The sequence below is a fragment of the Pteropus medius genome, unplaced genomic scaffold (genome assembly GCF_902729225.1).
Source record: "Pteropus medius unplaced genomic scaffold, Ma_sr-lr_union100, whole genome shotgun sequence".
In the NCBI taxonomy this organism is placed as follows: domain Eukaryota; kingdom Metazoa; phylum Chordata; class Mammalia; order Chiroptera; family Pteropodidae; genus Pteropus; species Pteropus medius.
Window position 1 is genome coordinate 13,814,036 of NW_024349225.1, and position 15,886 is coordinate 13,829,921.

Consider the following 15,886-nt stretch of genomic DNA (forward strand, 5'->3'; position numbering starts at 1 on the left):
TACGTTACATCTCTGACTGTTTTTATAACTGGCAGTTTGTACGATCTCTTCTCCTTTTTCACCTGTGCTCCCAGCCTTCCCTCCCCCCTCCTGCCGTCGGGCAGCCATCAGAATGTTCTCTGTATCCGTGAGTTTGTTTCGTTGGTTTATTTTTGTTTTTTAGATTACACAGCTAAGTGAAACGTAGAGTATTTCTCTCTCTCTGTCTGATTTATTTCACTTACATAACACCCTCTGCGTCTGTCCGTGTTGTCTCAGGTGGCAGGATTTCAGTCCTTTTTGGCTGAGGAACATCCTGTCGTATTTGTGTATTGTCTCTTTATCCATTTAACTGTCAGGATGCTCAGGTTGCTTCCGTATCTTGGGTATTGTAAATAATACTGCAATGAATATAGGGATGTTTATAGCTTTTCAGATTAGTGTTTCGGTTTTCTGTGGATAAAAATCCAGAAGTGGAATTGCTGAGTCATGTGGTAGTTTTGTCTTTAATTTTTTGAGGAGCCACCAGCCCGTTCTCCATAGCGGATGCACCAGTTCCCAGCCCCACCAGCAGTGCGCCACACTTCCCCATTCTCCACGTCCTCGCCTGCACTCGTTTGCTGATTTATTGAGGGCAGACCTTCCAGCAGGTGTGAGTGGGCATCTCATTGTGGTTTTAACTTGCATTCCCCTGACGATTGCTGATGTCGGGCCTCTCTTCACATTCCCTCTCTAGAGAAATGTCTATTCACGTCATCAGCCCACTTTTTAATTGGATTGCTTGGTTTTTCTTGGTGTAAGTTGCATGAATGAGTTCCTTATGTATTTTGGGTATTGATCTCTTATGAAATGTATTATTGGTAATCTTTTTCCCCATTCATTAGGTTGTATTTTTGTTTTGTTGATGATTTCCTTTGCTGTGTAAGACCTTTTTTGGTTTCATATAGTCCTATTTATTTTTTCTTTTGTTTCCCTGACCCAAGAAGACACATCCAAAAAATCGTTATTAAGAGCGATAGCAGAGTTTGCTGCCTGTTTTCTTCTAGGAGTTTTATGGTTTGGGGGTCTTAAATTTTGACTTTATTCTTGTACATGGTATAAGAAAGTGGTCTCGTTTCTTTTTTTTTTTTTTTTTTACATGTATCTGTCCAGTTTTATCAATGCCATTTATCGAAGAGACTGTGTTTATCCCATTGTATATTCTTGCCTACTTTGTCATTGATTAATTGACCATATAAACACGGGTTTATCTCTAGGCTCTGTTCTGTTCCATTATCCCTTGTATCTGTTTTTATGCCACTACCATGCTGTTTTAATTACTATAGCCTTGTAGTGTAGTTTGAGATCAGGTAGCGTGATACTCCAACTTTGTTTTTCAAGATCATGTTGGCTATTCCAGGTCTTTCATGGTTCCATATAAGTTTTAGGATTATTCTGTTTCTGTCAGAAATGGTGTTGGTCTTTCGATAGGGATTGCATTGAATATGTGCATCGCTTTGGGTGGTTTGGACGTGTGACTGTTAATCTTCCTGTCGGTGAGCACGGTGTAGCTTCCGTTTATTTGTATCTTTCGTTTCTTTCTTCAGTGTCTCATAGTTTTTCCGAGTCCAGGTCCTTTACCTCCTTGGTTAAATTTATTCTTAGGTATTTTAGTCTTTTTTGATGCAACTGTAACTGGGATTGTTTTCTTTATTTCATTTTCTGATAGTTTTTTATTGTTGTGTAAAGTGCAGCCAACTCTTAAATATTAATTTGTAACCTGCTGCTTTACTGAATTCATGTATTAATTCTAATAGTTTTTTGGTGGAATCTTTAGGGTTCTCTATATATAGTATGTCATTTGCAAAGAATGAGTTTTACATCTTCCTTTCCCATTTGGATGCCTTTTACTTGACTTTCTCGTTGGATTTCCGTGGCTAGGATTTCCAGTACTATGTTGATTAAAACTGGTGAAAGTCGACATTCTTGTCTTGTTCCTGATCTTTAAAAAAGCTTTCAGTTTTTCACCATTGAGTATGATGTTAGCTGTGGGTTTGTCACGTACGGCCTTTATTGTGTTGAGGTATGTCCCCTCTGTCCCCACTTTGCTGAGAGTTTTTATCATAACTGAATGTTGGATTTTGTCAAATGCTTTTTCTGCATTTTGATATATCGTAGGAGTTTCATCTTTCATTTCGTTTATGTGCTGTACCATGTTAATTGATTTGTGGCTATTGATCCAGTCTTGCACACCAGGAATAAATCCCACTTGATGATGGTTTATCATTTTAATGCATTGCTGAATTCCGTTTGCTAATATTTTATTGAGGATTTTTGTATTCAGAATTTTTAGTAGTTATCAGTCAGTTCATATTTTTTGTTCCTGATTCAGCCTTGGAAGACTGGTATCTCTAGGAATTTATCTGTTCCTTCCAGTTGTCCAATTTGTTGGGATATAATTATTCATAGTATTTTATTATTCTTTGTATTTCTATGGTGTTGGTTATCACTTCCATTTATTTGGGCTTTCTCTCTCTTGATGAGTCTGGCTAAAGGTTAAGTTAGGTTATTAATTTTGTTTACCTTTTCTAAGAACGAGCTCTTGGTTTCATTGATCTTTTCTGTTGGTTTTTGGACTCTTTCGTGTGTTTCATTTCCGATCTTTAGTATTTTCTTCTCACTTTGGGCACTGTTCTTTTTCTGGTTCCTCTAGGGCATAGAGGACATTGTGTAAGATGACTCGTTTGAGGTTCTTGTTTTTGAGGCAGGCTTGTATTGCTGTGTCCCCATAGATTTTGGGTTGTTGTGTTTTCATTTTCATTTGTCTCAGCTGTCTTTTGATTTCCTTGTTAATTCATTTATTGTTTAGTAGCATTTATTTAGCCTCCATGTGTTTGTATGATTTTCAGTTTTCTTCAGGTAATTGATGTCTAGTTTCACAGCATTGTGATTAGAAAGGAAGCTCAGTATGATTTCAGTCTTGTTAAATTCATTGAGACATGTTGTGTGGCCTACCGTGGTCTGTGTTGGAAAATGTTGCCTGTGCACATGAAAAGATGGCACATTCTGCTTTGGGGTGAAATGCTCTAAAAATGTCCATTAAGTCCATCGGATCTAATGTGTCATTAAAGGCCACTGTTTCCTTGTTGATTTTCTGTCTGGATGGTCTGTCCATGGATGTTAATGAGGTATTAAAGTCCCCTACTCTGACTGCGTTACTGTCGGGCTCTCCCTTTATGTCCATCAGTGTTTGCTTTATACGTTTAGGTGTTCCTACGTTGGGTGTGTAGATGTTTCAGAGTTATATTGTCTTGTAGGACTGACTCCCTTTATCATTATGAGATGTCTTTGTCTCTTGTTATAGCCCTTGTTTTAATATCTGTTTTGTCTGATATAAGTGTCGCTACCCCACCTTTTTGTTTGTTTCCCTTTGCATGAAATATCTCTTTCCATGCCTTTGCTTCAGGCTGTCTTTTGATTTAAAGTGGGTTTCTTGGAGGCAGAATAAGTATAGATTTTTTTTTTTTATCCATTCAGCTACCTTATATCTTTAGATTGGAGCATTTAGTCCGTTGATAGTTAAAGTAATTGTTGATAGGTATGTAGTTATTGTCATATTATTCATATCTTTGGTCTTGTTTTTTCTCGAAGTCCCTCTAACAGTTGTAACAGTGGTTGGGTGGTGAGGAACTCCTTCAGTTGTTTCTCATCTGGGAAGGTCTTTATCACTCCTTTGATTCTAGGTGACAGCTTGCTGGGTAGAGTAGTCTCGGTTAGAGGTCCGTGCTTTTCATCACTTTGAATATTTCCTGCCAATCCCTTCTGGCCTGCCAAGTTTCTGCTGAAAAATCAGCCGACAGTTTTATGGGAGTGACCTTACAGATAATTACCTGTTTTTCTCTTACTCCTTTTAAGATTCTTGCTTTGTCTTTAACCTTTGACTTTTTCACGATGATGTGTCTCGGTGTGGGCCTTTTGGGGTCATCTTGTTTGAGACTCTGAGCTTCCTGGACTTGTGTGTCTGTTTCTTTTGCCGGGTTAGGGATGTTTTCAGTCATCATTTCTTCAGATAGGTCCTCAATCCCTTTCTCTCTCTTCTTCCGGTGCCCTTATGATGCAAGTGTTGATGTGCTTGATGTTGTCCCAGAGGCCCCTTAAACTGTCATTTTAAAATTTTTTTGCTGTTCCTATCGGGTGTTTCCTGCTACATTGCCTTCTCAGTTGCTCATCCGATCCTCTGCTTCATCAGATCTGTTGTTGATTCTATCTAATGTATCCTTCATTTCTGATATTGTTTTCCTCATTTCGGGATGGTTCTTTTTTGTAGTTGCTGTCTCTTTGTGGACGTTCTCGCTGAGTTCATCGTTCCTCCCCCAAGTTCATTGGCTGTCCTTGTAACCGATGTTTTGAACTCTGTCTGGTAGATTGCTTGTCTTCATTTTGTTTGGTTCTAGAGTTTTGCCCTGTCTTCCCGTTTGGGACGTGTTTGTCTCCTCACTTCGGCTAGCTCCGTTTGTTCCTGTTAGACCAGGTACATCTCCCCGTCTTGGCTTGCTGACCTTACGTAGTAAGTATCCTGTGGGGCCCAGTGATGCTGTCTCCCTGGTCACATGAACAGGGTGCTTCTGGGTCATGTGTGCCCTCCTCTTGTAGCTGAGTCTTAATTACTGTTGGCACATGAGTGGGTGGGATTGACTCTCAGGCTGACGCTGTGAGGACTGGCCGTGACTATAAAGGATGAGCTGTTGTGGGAGGGCTGACCCCATGGAGCAGAATCTGCTTTAGGGGGGCTCTGGTGCCAGCCGAGTCCACGTTCTGGGTGAATCATTGGTGGAGCTGGTTGGGTAGTGCTTCCAGTGTGGTCTGAAGCCACTGGGTATGTTGGTTCTGGAGACTTGGGAGGGGCTTGGGTACAGGTCAAGGCCAGCTGCTTCCTGCGTCTGGCCCAGGGTCACCTGGTAAGGAGCTACACAGTGATCTGCACATGGCTGCCACTTGTGCTGGGCTTGGAGGTCCTGCTTGGGAGAGGCTGTGCTGTGAACTGAGGCTAGCTGCTGCTATCACTGATCTGTCACCGATTTTCAGACTCTCAGTGGGCACCACTCTTGGAGCCGAGGCCAGCCACCACCTGTGCTGGACTTGTGGCCACTTAGTTGAGGCCGTGTTCCAGGCCAACACTGGCTACAGCATTTGCCAGGCTTGGGGCTACCTGATGGGAATTACAGTGCAGGTTGAGATTGGTCACTGCTTGTGCCAGGTTTGCAGCTGCTTAGCAAGGGGTGCAAGGCACGCCAAGGCCAGCCACTGCTCGTTTGGGTTCGTGGACCTTTGAGAGACTTAGGAAAGTGAGCAGTGAGCCGAGGCAGGCTGCATGTGGGGAGGAGCTGCTGGAACAGGCTCAGCAGGGCCTGTTATTTGGGCAAGGTGGGGTGTTGGAATCACCAAGGTGGGGCCAGTGGTTTAGCCAGGTTAAACGAGAGGTCAGATTTGGTGCTCGCCTGCTCTGGGTGGGCAGAGGCTTCAACAAAGGAAGAAGGGCACCTGCCAGCATTTCCGTCCCCAGAGAACTGTCCTGAGCCCTGACCCTCCAGCCCTCGTCCTGATATTAGTCAGTTCATCTCTCCCTATAATGTTCCTGAAGGTTCTCAAGTTGCTGCCTTAGTGCTGGAGCCAAGTGGCTTTGAGCACGTGAGTCTACGCAGGCCCTTAAAGAAGACACTTGGACCCTGCACCCCTCCATCTCAGAATCCCCGCCTATTCTAACAGCCAGATCATGTGAGGACTCCTCTTCCCAGCACTGGCACCCTGGGCTGAGGAGTCTGCGTGGGGATGGGACGCACTCCTCAGGGGGACCTCTGCAGCCGAGATGTCCCTCCCTATTCTGTACCGCCACGCGTGGGTGTGGGCCCTGCCTGTTCTGTGTCTCCGCCCCTCCTACCATCTCCAGGCGGCGGCTTTACATCCTTAGTCACAGGACTTCTGTGCAGCTGGACTTCTGGGTTCTCAGTGATGGCTGTTCTGCAATTTAGTTGTCATTCTGGCGTGTACCTACCCTGCCGTCTTGACCTGGAGTCACCGTTTTGTATTTTTGGAAAAGTCCGGTGGATTAGGAGGGGAAATATTGGTCCTTGAGCACAGAGTTCGGGAGCTGCTCTAGAACGTGCACCTGAGAAGCGCAGGTCACCTGAGAGGGCAGCCCCTGGTCACGGCATCCCCGCTTGGTGACGGGGGGTAGGCAGGCAGTGTGGCTGTCCACACTCATCCCCTGTCCGCGTGCTTCTAGGTATTACTGGGCCTGCGTGACACCAGCAGCTCCATTGTGGCGGTCACTCTTCACAGCCTAGCAGTGCTGGTGTCTCTCCTGGGCCCAGAGGTGGTGGTGGGAGGAGAGAGAACCAAGATCTTCAAGCGCACTGCCCCGAGTTTCACGAAAACCGCCGCCCTCTCCCCAGAAGGTAAGGACTTCAGATGTCTAGCTTTTTATTGTAAGCGCTGTTGCTGTTTTAATTTATTAGCTTTTTAACATCATACAAGTTATGCACGTGGGTTTCAGTCAGTCATATGGCACAGAGACGTACGGGGGGAAAACTTGGTGGCTCCCCCTCCTGACTCCTGGGGGGCAGGCAGCTGATATTGGTATTTTAGTGAGGATGCTTTCACCCCTTTCTTTAAGCCCACAAAAGGACAGATGCATACTTATACACACATGTAGTTTCTTTAAAAATGAGAAAAAAACGTGTACAACTGTCCAGCCTGATTGTTTTCCGTGTAGCAGCTCACCGGGGACCAGTCTCTGGCACACACGCCTCGCTCACCATTTCCACAGCTGCCTCATTTCACTGAATGTAATTCATTCAGTGGTTTCCCTGGTGATGCCTGTTACATCTGGATTTTTAACCACTACACTACAAACAGTGCTGTAGGAGACATCCTTATACACGTACCTCTGTGTAGTTTGGGTTTTGTTGCTATAAGATAAAGTCCCAGAAGTAGAGTTACTGGGTGAAAGAATGCACTTTAGATTTTAACAGATATTGTCAGTTTCCCGAACGGTTGTAGCAGTTCTCAACACCACTAGCTGTTTAAGACCCGATTTTGTTGGTGAAAAGCTGTTGATTTTTAGGTACCTTAAGAAATCCTTGTTTCTGGTCTGTTCTCTTTGGATGTTACCTGGGAGACAGTGATTTCTGGCCTTTAGAGGCTATAAAAGTCACGGGTAAGAATTCTGAATCAGTGCGGTTGCCTGTCCGCGCGTCTGCACGACCCTGACGAGGTCGGCGGTGAGGGTGCGGCGTCTCCAGCGCTGTGTCCCTGACAGCGGGGGCGGCGGCAGCACGAAAGGAAGGTCGTTAGGACAAGAACCATCACATAGGATTTTGTTTTGATGCCATGAGAATTTTTAAAGCAGCACTGGCTTGCAGAAGTTTTGAAGGAAGAGCAGCTTGTCCTTGGTGCCAGTGACACCAGTGTCACGTGGTTCCAAGGAGCGTGAGGAGGTGATGCCGAAGCTGCTGCCTCTTCACAATGAAACATACACACACTAAATTGGGTGAAGTCTGTGTCGCCAGCCAGCAAGTTTCACACCAGGGGGATCTTGGCGGGAGGCGTTTACGTGTAATTTTGAGATAAAGCTTAGGGGTCATGTCAAATTAGCTGAGGTCTGAGGTCCTCGCTCCTCAGTGACACTGGTTTTATTTATTGGATGGAGTTCTCTAGTGCTGGACATTTTACATCCGTCCTTCTGGGTTACTCTGTAATGTGAGACCCTGAAAAGGCACCAAATTGGCTGCAGGTGAATGTTTACTAAAGGATTTCCCTGGAGACAGAGGGCGAGCCATGCAGCAGCCCGCACGTGGGCGCCAGGGCTGGCCCTCCCTAGGGGGGCACGTGCGAAGGAGGCACTCTGACGTGTTCGCTTCTCTTCCTTTGCAGTTTACGTGTAAGGTCAGAATTATTACAAGTGTCTGCCACCTGAGGGGAAATAGGCCTGCGTGAGCGTTGGGGGAGGCAGGCTGGAGAAGGGGACACAGCAGGGAGGGCAGTGGCAGGATTCGGCGAGGCCCTGCGAGAGGAGCGTTTTCATGGTGCCCGACCCCACCCCGGGCTGTCTGTGCCCTCACCCTCTTAAGGCAGAGGACGTATTTAGCCAAAGTTTTGATTGAATTCTTCCAGCGATGCCCACTCTTGAATAGGAATTTTCTGGTCTGAATCACCAGTGTCTTTAAACGCTGTCATTTTCCTTATTCAGTGTGCTAAGGTTGTACCTAATCCAGCTCCTCACCTGACGCTTGACTCCTTCCTGCTGCATCACCACGTGCACGCAGGCTGTCCTTAAACGCCTCTAGGACAGGTCATCCCATCACTAGGCGTGTTAAACACACCCATGTCCGTTAACCGTTGCTCACCGAATGTGTGTGAGCAGCGGCGCTGACCATCCCTCTCGTTCTCTGGACTTTTTCTTCCCTTCAGACTCCCCCAGGCACGTCGTCTGCAGCCAGCACGGGCAGAGGTTGCCCAGCCTGTCCCCTAAGGGCTTCTCATCCGGCGGTGTGTCCACCCGCAGCCAGCAGCACGTGCCGCGGGACTGCAGCGCCCCTCTCCAGACAGGTAGGAACACTGAGACGGCTTTCCTGAGTTGAAATTCAGGAACACAGACCGACGTCTCTGTAATGATGTGGTCAGCTGGGCCTCATCTTTTTTCCTGGACTACAGGTGTACACCGACATCCTCTTCAGAACCGGGAGAAGAGCAGGTGGCATTACTTGAATTCTTTTTTACCCCAAATACTTCACTCTGGGACTTCTCATGCCTTAGTGCAGCACTTTCCATACTGTATGTTAGGAGGTGTGCCGGGAGCAGTGGTTAAACACGTCCAGTGAAGTGTTAGCGTCAGTGTGTGGCACAGGCTTCTGAATGCCCAGAGCACGCCAGGGCAATGTCTGCGTGAAGCGAAGCTGTGCTGAGTTAGGCAAAATCACCGGAACACACGCCACATAATGAATGTCGTGGGGGTCACCCTGTCTGCCTTAGAACATGTCTATTTGTTTATAGACAGTTATGCCAGTAAACAATTACATTTGGACATAGTTATTAAAGGGTGTGCTAATTGTTGCTTTTGCAGTTTAGTTTGCAAGGAGATGTCTAAGAAATTAGCTGTCTGTGTCCCTTTAACGTCACCCTGCCCCTAATGCATCCTTGCACATGTCCCCACAGGTGCTCAATTTTCTCAGCCTATTAAGTTTTCCATTAATGGAATTTCAGATGTGAACGATACCTCAGGACACAGTGGAAACTTCCCGTCAAGTCCCAACACGTCTGAGGAGTGGCCTGACTGGAGCGAGCCTGAGGACCCTGGGGACAGAACCGCCACTGCCCAAGTCCGGCCTCCGGAAGCCCCCGATGCTGCCGGGTCCCCTCTCCCCGACTTGGAGGTGTCAGCCGAGAAGTCACCCAGCAGCTTAGGTACTGAAAGGGACTCAGGAGGTGGTGTCACTGCCGCAGTCACCTCAGGGGAGGACCTCAAGCCTCTGGAATCAAGCCAACCCCAGAGGACCAGTCCCGCACCAAGCCTGGAGGACGCAGACCAAACCAAGCCACCTCAAGTGTCGTCACAAGAAAGGCGCCTTAAGGTCCCATCAGAACTTGGTCTAGGGGAAGAATTTACCATCCAGGTGAAAAAGAAGCCAGTCCAGGACCCCGAATTGGACTGGTTTGCTGACATGACCCCCGAAATCAAGCCTTCGGCTGTTCTTCTCGTGGCCCCTGCTCTGAGGGCGGAAGCGGCGGGCCGCAGCGAGGACGGGCCCCCAGCCGCGGTGCTGTTCTCCGCGAAGTTCGCCGCGGCTGAGACTGCCGAGGTACGTGCCCCTCGTGGGCGCCAGTCACACAGGCCCCTCCGCAGCACACCCCGTGCTGTTCTCCCACCAAGGGGAAGGACAGACTAATGTACACAGCAGGTTCATGTGGTCATGGTGGCATATAGTGGAAAAAAAGCGGTCCTGTTATTATCTTTCCTTCCCCAGCAATGCTTGGGCTAATAAGCGTTCCATGGACCAGTTATTAAAATCACCTTTTTGCTTGGAAAAGGGATTAAACCAAGAATAAGGTGTCATCAAGGTTATCTTCCAGTGCTGTCATTTGGTAAGACTGGAACCAAAGTAGCCTCTGCTTTCCAGCTCGTGGTGCAGTGAGGCAGGCATCTTACCAGCACGAGGAAACCATGTCCCGACACCAAAAGACACGGGTTGGCCCCTTGCACGTTTGGAGACGGTTTCTCAGCAGCTGCCCTGGCTTTGCTTTGTCTTGTTGCAGGCAGAGGCTGGAGGCTGGGGAGACGAAGGGGAGCTGAACTGGGAAGACAACAGCTGGTGACGACGGCTGTGAGTTAAACTTTAGGAAAAAGGATTCCTTTTTAAAAAACTCAAACTAATACCTCAAAGCAGGCTCTGCAGCCAGGAAAACCCGAAAGCATCCTGTTCTCCTCCTACCAGGAGCTCGTTTCCCAGTCTGCCAACGGTGAGGGGCCTGGAGGGCGGGCTCGGGCCTGGGCGGAGGCTCTCGTGGGAGGAGCCTGTGTGCCTTTGACCAAGGCCAGTTTCTGTGACGAGCAAGTGCTATGGAAAGGTGGACTCTACCACTTTTTTTCCAGGATAATCCTGGAAGAAAATAAATAACAGAAGTTCAAGCTGATTAGCTTAATTTTGTGCCATTTCTTTAACAGTGAGAAGAGTTTTAGTTCTATTATAAAATACAACCTACTGAAAAAAATTTGCTATAAAGTATACAAATGGTTTTAAATTGGCTAAGGTTTCCTTAGGCAGCTTATTTATGTTTACAGGTGTGCCGAGTGAACGGCCCTGGGCAGTGTCTGGCTGTTCCACTCATGTTACATTGTACCAAAGTGCTTAATGAGAAATAGCCCCATAATCCTGTTCTTTAAATATCCAATAAAGACTATTTTCACTAGATCTAACTTTATAAAAGTTGTTTTATGTGTTAGAAAACGTATAGACATAATTACAGTATTTTCATTTACAAAATGTAGAATGACGACAGTCATACCCAACTCTAAGGACAATATGGTCCATGCGAGTTTCACCCTAGAGAACACGGCGTTTTAGCTCATCGATCCTTCCTTGAAGCATCTCCAGTTCCGAGAGAAGCCCGTCCGGAGCGGGAGCCTGGTGCAGCAGTGACTCGACTGCGTCCAGGGCCCTCACTGCTGCCTGCAGCGCTGCCCCGTACTCCTGTCCCAAGGGGCGGCCCGGGCGGGCTCTCTTTGCGTGCGGCTGGCAAAGAGAAACGTGGGGTGAGTCGCGCCATGGCACCCACTCTAAAAAGGATAGAGAACTTTCCTTCTGGATTACAGCGAAGCTTACAGAACAAATTCTAAAACTAAAAAACTGGCATGTGCAAATTTTACTCTAGCCATTGGTTCGCCCCTCCAGCCCCACAGTCATCTAGAAAAACATGGGAAGGCATTTTTCTAAGTAGCGTCTCATCCAGTAATGTGCAGTGAGTATTCTTTATAGATGTATAATATGTCCTTACAAAAAGCCCCAAGTATGGATTTTTCTAAATGCTTCATTTTCTTTTCAACACGAAGTTTCTAACTGCTGAGAGCTATGGGCTTTCAGACTCAGACGCTCTTGGAGCCAGGTGAGTGGACGGCCATCATAGGTTCTGGAGGACTCCCTTACGTCACTGATAAAATATTTAACTTTATAGGTTTCAAGCATAAAAGTTACATGTCCTGAAAACAAGTTAACATTTAAACTCATTTTCTTAAGAACTGTATCAAACTTACTAGGAAATTGCTTCTCTTACGGATTACAATTCCAAATATACTACCAGTGCTCAAAACAAGCTTTTCAATATCCTTGGTGATGTCAGATTTTTCTGCCTTTTAATAAGTAGATGTGATTTCCAGACACTGCCAAAAATTAGAAGCTGGTCTGATGAATGAGCCAGGGATCAAGCTAAGCTGGTTTCCTTCTGTGAGTCATAAACTACATCTGTAGCATCACTGGTATAGACACAGCTTTCCCCAGGGTTACTGCAAACAACGGAAAGGAACAGTGACAGTGTATAGTTTCAGACCTCACTCTCTTGTTGTCCCACCTCTGCTGTATACGTGTTCATAACCTTTGAGGAAGAAATGTGATTTTTAAAAGTGCAGCTACCATAGAGCAGTGGCCCCTCTACTCTCTCGAGGGCAGTCCGTACCTGCAGAGAGGGCCGCTCTGCCGCCAGCAGCGTGCGGGCGGACGACGCCCAGAGCAGCGCTTTCTCCTGTTTCACGCGTTCGGCTCTGGCAGCTGCTGTCTCATCCACAAGCCCCGTCTGCCAGAGATGACAACAGACAAGCAAACATCAGCATCCTCTACTAGGACCAAATGATGTCACTTTCAGAAAACACACGAGTGTCACTGTTCTGCCTTCGCCTGTGAAGCAGGCAGATTGTGGAAGCTGGAATTTACTTTCTCCTGGTGTTCTAAATTTGCGGTTCAACTGTTCTGTTAGTGCTTCAGTTAACCCTTAACTTACGTCCCAACACTGTCCCCTTGTGAGTTTCCAGGTAAGCACAAACGGAGCCATTTGGTTCTAACTGCACAGCTTTAAAAGCGTTACGGTTTAGCAAAGCAGGTCTTGGTCTCAGTGCAGAAAAGCCAAACCTAAGTCATATCTACATTACAGTGGGAGGCCTGAGCCTCTCAGGCCTACTGCTCCGCATGCAAATCTAATCATGATGACTAACACTTTAGAGATCTGTCAACGCTACAGTATCCGAAACTACAGGCAGAGTGAGGCCAAGTGTAAACTTCTGTGACTTGGTTGCAACTATACAATTTCAAAAAAAGTAACATGATAAGTGATGCTATTATTTTGATTCTATTGTAAAATAAATACCTTCTCCAGAAAGGATACGACTTTGTTCTTCGTTTCTTCAGATCTGAGACACTCTGGGACTATCGCTTCATGATTCGTTCCCTATTGAAAAATTGGTAAGACCAATTTTAATTAGTTTCAACAACTTGCAAAGACACAGATGTTTTAAGGGCTCCCTTAATCAAAAATGCATTTTGAAAGAAAATCTGCAGGGCCTGAGGACACCCAGGAGATGGTTAGCTCAAGTCCTTCCAGGCTTAGAGTGGGCCACTCTGACCCCTCAGCCCCGGGCCTCCGGGTCCTCTGACGACCGCATGACCGCACAGCAAAGGGGGGGGAGGGAAGCAAGAGCTCACAGCAGGGCCCCCTGCTCTGCGGAGCCAAACGAACACGTGTGTGTTCCTCAACCTGACCCCATGGTGATGTGTGTTTTCACCCAACCCAGAACTAGCACCTGGGGGCCTGCCCGAGTTTGCGGACCTGGTTGAAGCATGTGTTCACTTGTCACCACCCACAGGACCTCAGTCATTTCATTTCTCTACGCCTCACTTTTAGACTGGTGATCGTTCCTCCAGCAGAAACTGACAGGTAAGGTACAAAAGCAGCTCAGTAAAAATCTCTGCATGTTTGGACTGTCTGACACGTTGAAACGTTTTGAAGGTCACTGACAGACTGCGCGAACCTCAGCAAAGTGAGTGAAGGCCTCCACGGCGTGGTGCTCCAGCAGCCAGTTCCCATCGGCCAGCAGCAGGGCGAAGACACACGACAGGCCAGGCAGGATTTTATCCTAAAAAGAGAACCAAACCCGATCAAATGGAGGAAAACCTTAGTAGAGTACATTTGACATGCCTGATGTCAAGCTTCGTAATTCTGTCCCAGAGAACACGCATCGCAACGTCGTCACGTCGCTCCTTTGCTCTCAACTCCTTCCACTTGCCTCAGTAAAAACCAACAGTAAAAACCAAAGTCCTTACGTCAGCCTCGAGCCCCACGACCTCTGAGCTACACCGACAAACCCCCAACGTGGGGGGAGGGGAGTTCTCCATTGCAGAGGCTGAGCCGGCTTCCCAGACACCTGCCTGGCTCACCCCCTCACTTCAGGTCTCGGCTCCCAAGTCACCTTGGTGAGGGCTCCACTGACTCTCACCCTGCTGAAAACTGCACCCCAGATACACACACTGTCTCCCACGCCAGACATCCATCCCTAGTGCTCACCAACTATCAACAACCTCACTCATCTCCTGAAACTGAACCTCACGTGACGAGATGAACGGTGTGGTCATTTACCTGTGAACAAGAAAGTCCTCAGGAAACAAACCAGGGAAATGTTTGCTTTCAAAGATTTTACTCATCGTTACTGATGTCCACTGTGGTTTTGACAAAGGTCCTCACCCGTGAGCTTTTACTCGTCTCTCCCGTGGAGGTGGGGACAGTCCCCCATCTAGAACTGTGGGGCTCTGGCCGCAGTAGCAGGCCGAACTCCAGGAAGGGGAGCATGGCTTCACACAGCCAGGCCTTGGGGTGTGACTGCAAATACCTGCCGGTCAGCTATACGTACTTGGTAACATTTTCAAAAGTATTGTCTTTAAAAACAAATGGGCTCCCTTGCATGGACACAAAAATCAAGAGAAGTTCAGTAAATGACCCAATTTCCTCATACACTGGTCCCAAGAAGTAACTATGTTCTTCCCCAAGAACAGCGTGTGTTAGGGCCCAGCTGGACTTGGACTCACGGACTCCAGCCAACTCTACATACGTCAACATATACTTTTCTAAAAGAAAACTTAAAATGAGTTCTCTCTTGACAAAGTCACACTCTCTTCACAAAATAATCCCCGCCCCACTTTCATGGTCAACAATCCACAGAATTCCAGAAGTTAGAAACCTAAACGCCCCTTAAACTCCGTCAATTATTAATGATTTTGTTCACAGGAACAACAATTAAGAGTTATTACCTGGAGAGCTTCAGATAAGAGAAGTTTTCCTAGTGAGGAGACAAAATCCAGCACTGCCAGGCGGACGTGGTCAGGGGGCTCGGACTGCAGCAGGGAGGCCTGCAGCGTTACGACCTGAGGCAGAGGCCAGAGGGGGTCTGAGTGGGAGCAGAGGCTGCAGAGACCTGACGACTGCCTGAGGGTCGGATGGGGCTGTGGGCGGGGAAAGAAGGCAACGCCGGGAAACAGCCAAACACTCCGGCGCCTGAGGTTCTCGGGTGGAAGCCGAACGATCGCGGGGCTGAGTCGATGATTAGTTTTTCACACGGTGGCGGGTGGGGAGATCACTAACTGTTCCTGAAAACTATACCAGTGCTGCTCTTTCAAATTTTTAAAAACTGTTTTGTATTTTAAACTCCAGTGATAGAAGTTCATTAGCATCAGCAGGGATCGGCAAACTTCTGTAAAGGGCCAGATGGTAAATATTTTAGGCTTTGCAGGCAACATGTTTTAAAGGTTTGTTTTATTTTACAAACCTTTAAAAATGTAAAAGTCATCCTTGGCTCTTGTGTTGAAAGCAGGCAGGCAGAATCTAGGCCAGAGGCCCGTTTGGCAACCTTAATGAACTATCGGTATCTAATGTTTCAAAAAGAACATTAGAGCCTTCAGAATTGACAGATTCAAACTGCTGCAATCAATATAATTTGAGTCAATTATTTGACCGTATTCTCATAATCAAGTAATCCATGTTACACATACGCTTTTTGTAAAAACCTAATTCACACACGTTTGTCGCTGTCCCTGTTTCCCACACACTCAGCCTGAACCAGCACCACTGTGGGTTCACCCTACACCGCACCCTGCGATGGGTGATTTCTCCCCTCCCCTCCTGAACGGCGAGGTTTAATTTTCTCTGTTTCCGATGTTAGTCTAAGCGTGAGCCAATTCCTGACCTGGGGGATCCGTTGTCCAGTCTGGACTCGTTCCGAAGCCTCTAAACCCCTCCGGATAAGATGAAGCCCTCCCCTCTTCCCTTTTCTCTCCCCATCATCCCAGAACTTCCAAAAGTGGGGCATGATGGAGGCCACACCACAGGCTCCCCGGAC

General features: G+C 47.1%; 2 protein-coding genes across 11 annotated transcripts in view; one reads left to right on the top strand and one right to left on the bottom strand.

Annotated features, from left to right (window-relative positions):
- SCYL3 (SCY1 like pseudokinase 3) overlaps positions 1-12,887 on the top strand; it is a 30,549-nt gene extending 17,662 nt beyond the window's left edge. For 4 of the 6 annotated variants that reach the window (XM_039881594.1, XM_039881593.1, XM_039881597.1 and 1 more), the window contains 4 exons: positions 6,242-6,413; positions 8,428-8,565; positions 9,172-9,815; positions 10,270-10,925. In XM_039881594.1, coding sequence (XP_039737528.1) covers positions 6,242-6,413; positions 8,428-8,565; positions 9,172-9,815; positions 10,270-10,329 — 1,014 coding nt within the window. In that variant the 3' untranslated portion in view covers positions 10,330-10,925. Of the gene's footprint in view, positions 1-6,241; positions 6,414-8,427; positions 8,566-9,171; positions 9,816-10,269; positions 10,926-11,002 lie in introns of those variants that run through there. The other 2 variants (XR_005657024.1, XM_039881596.1) reach the window with 2 other exon arrangements.
- Positions 6,432-15,886, bottom strand: part of FIRRM (FIGNL1 interacting regulator of recombination and mitosis) — a 44,456-nt gene continuing 35,001 nt past the window's right edge. For 3 of the 5 annotated variants that reach the window (XM_039881588.1, XM_039881586.1, XM_039881589.1), the window contains 5 exons: positions 14,802-14,915; positions 13,529-13,633; positions 12,868-12,948; positions 12,184-12,300; positions 10,638-11,246 (listed from right to left, as the gene is read on the bottom strand). In XM_039881588.1, the coding sequence (XP_039737522.1) occupies positions 11,058-11,246; positions 12,184-12,300; positions 12,868-12,948; positions 13,529-13,633; positions 14,802-14,915 (606 nt within the window). In that variant the 3' untranslated portion in view covers positions 10,638-11,057. The other 2 variants (XM_039881587.1, XM_039881590.1) reach the window with 2 other exon arrangements.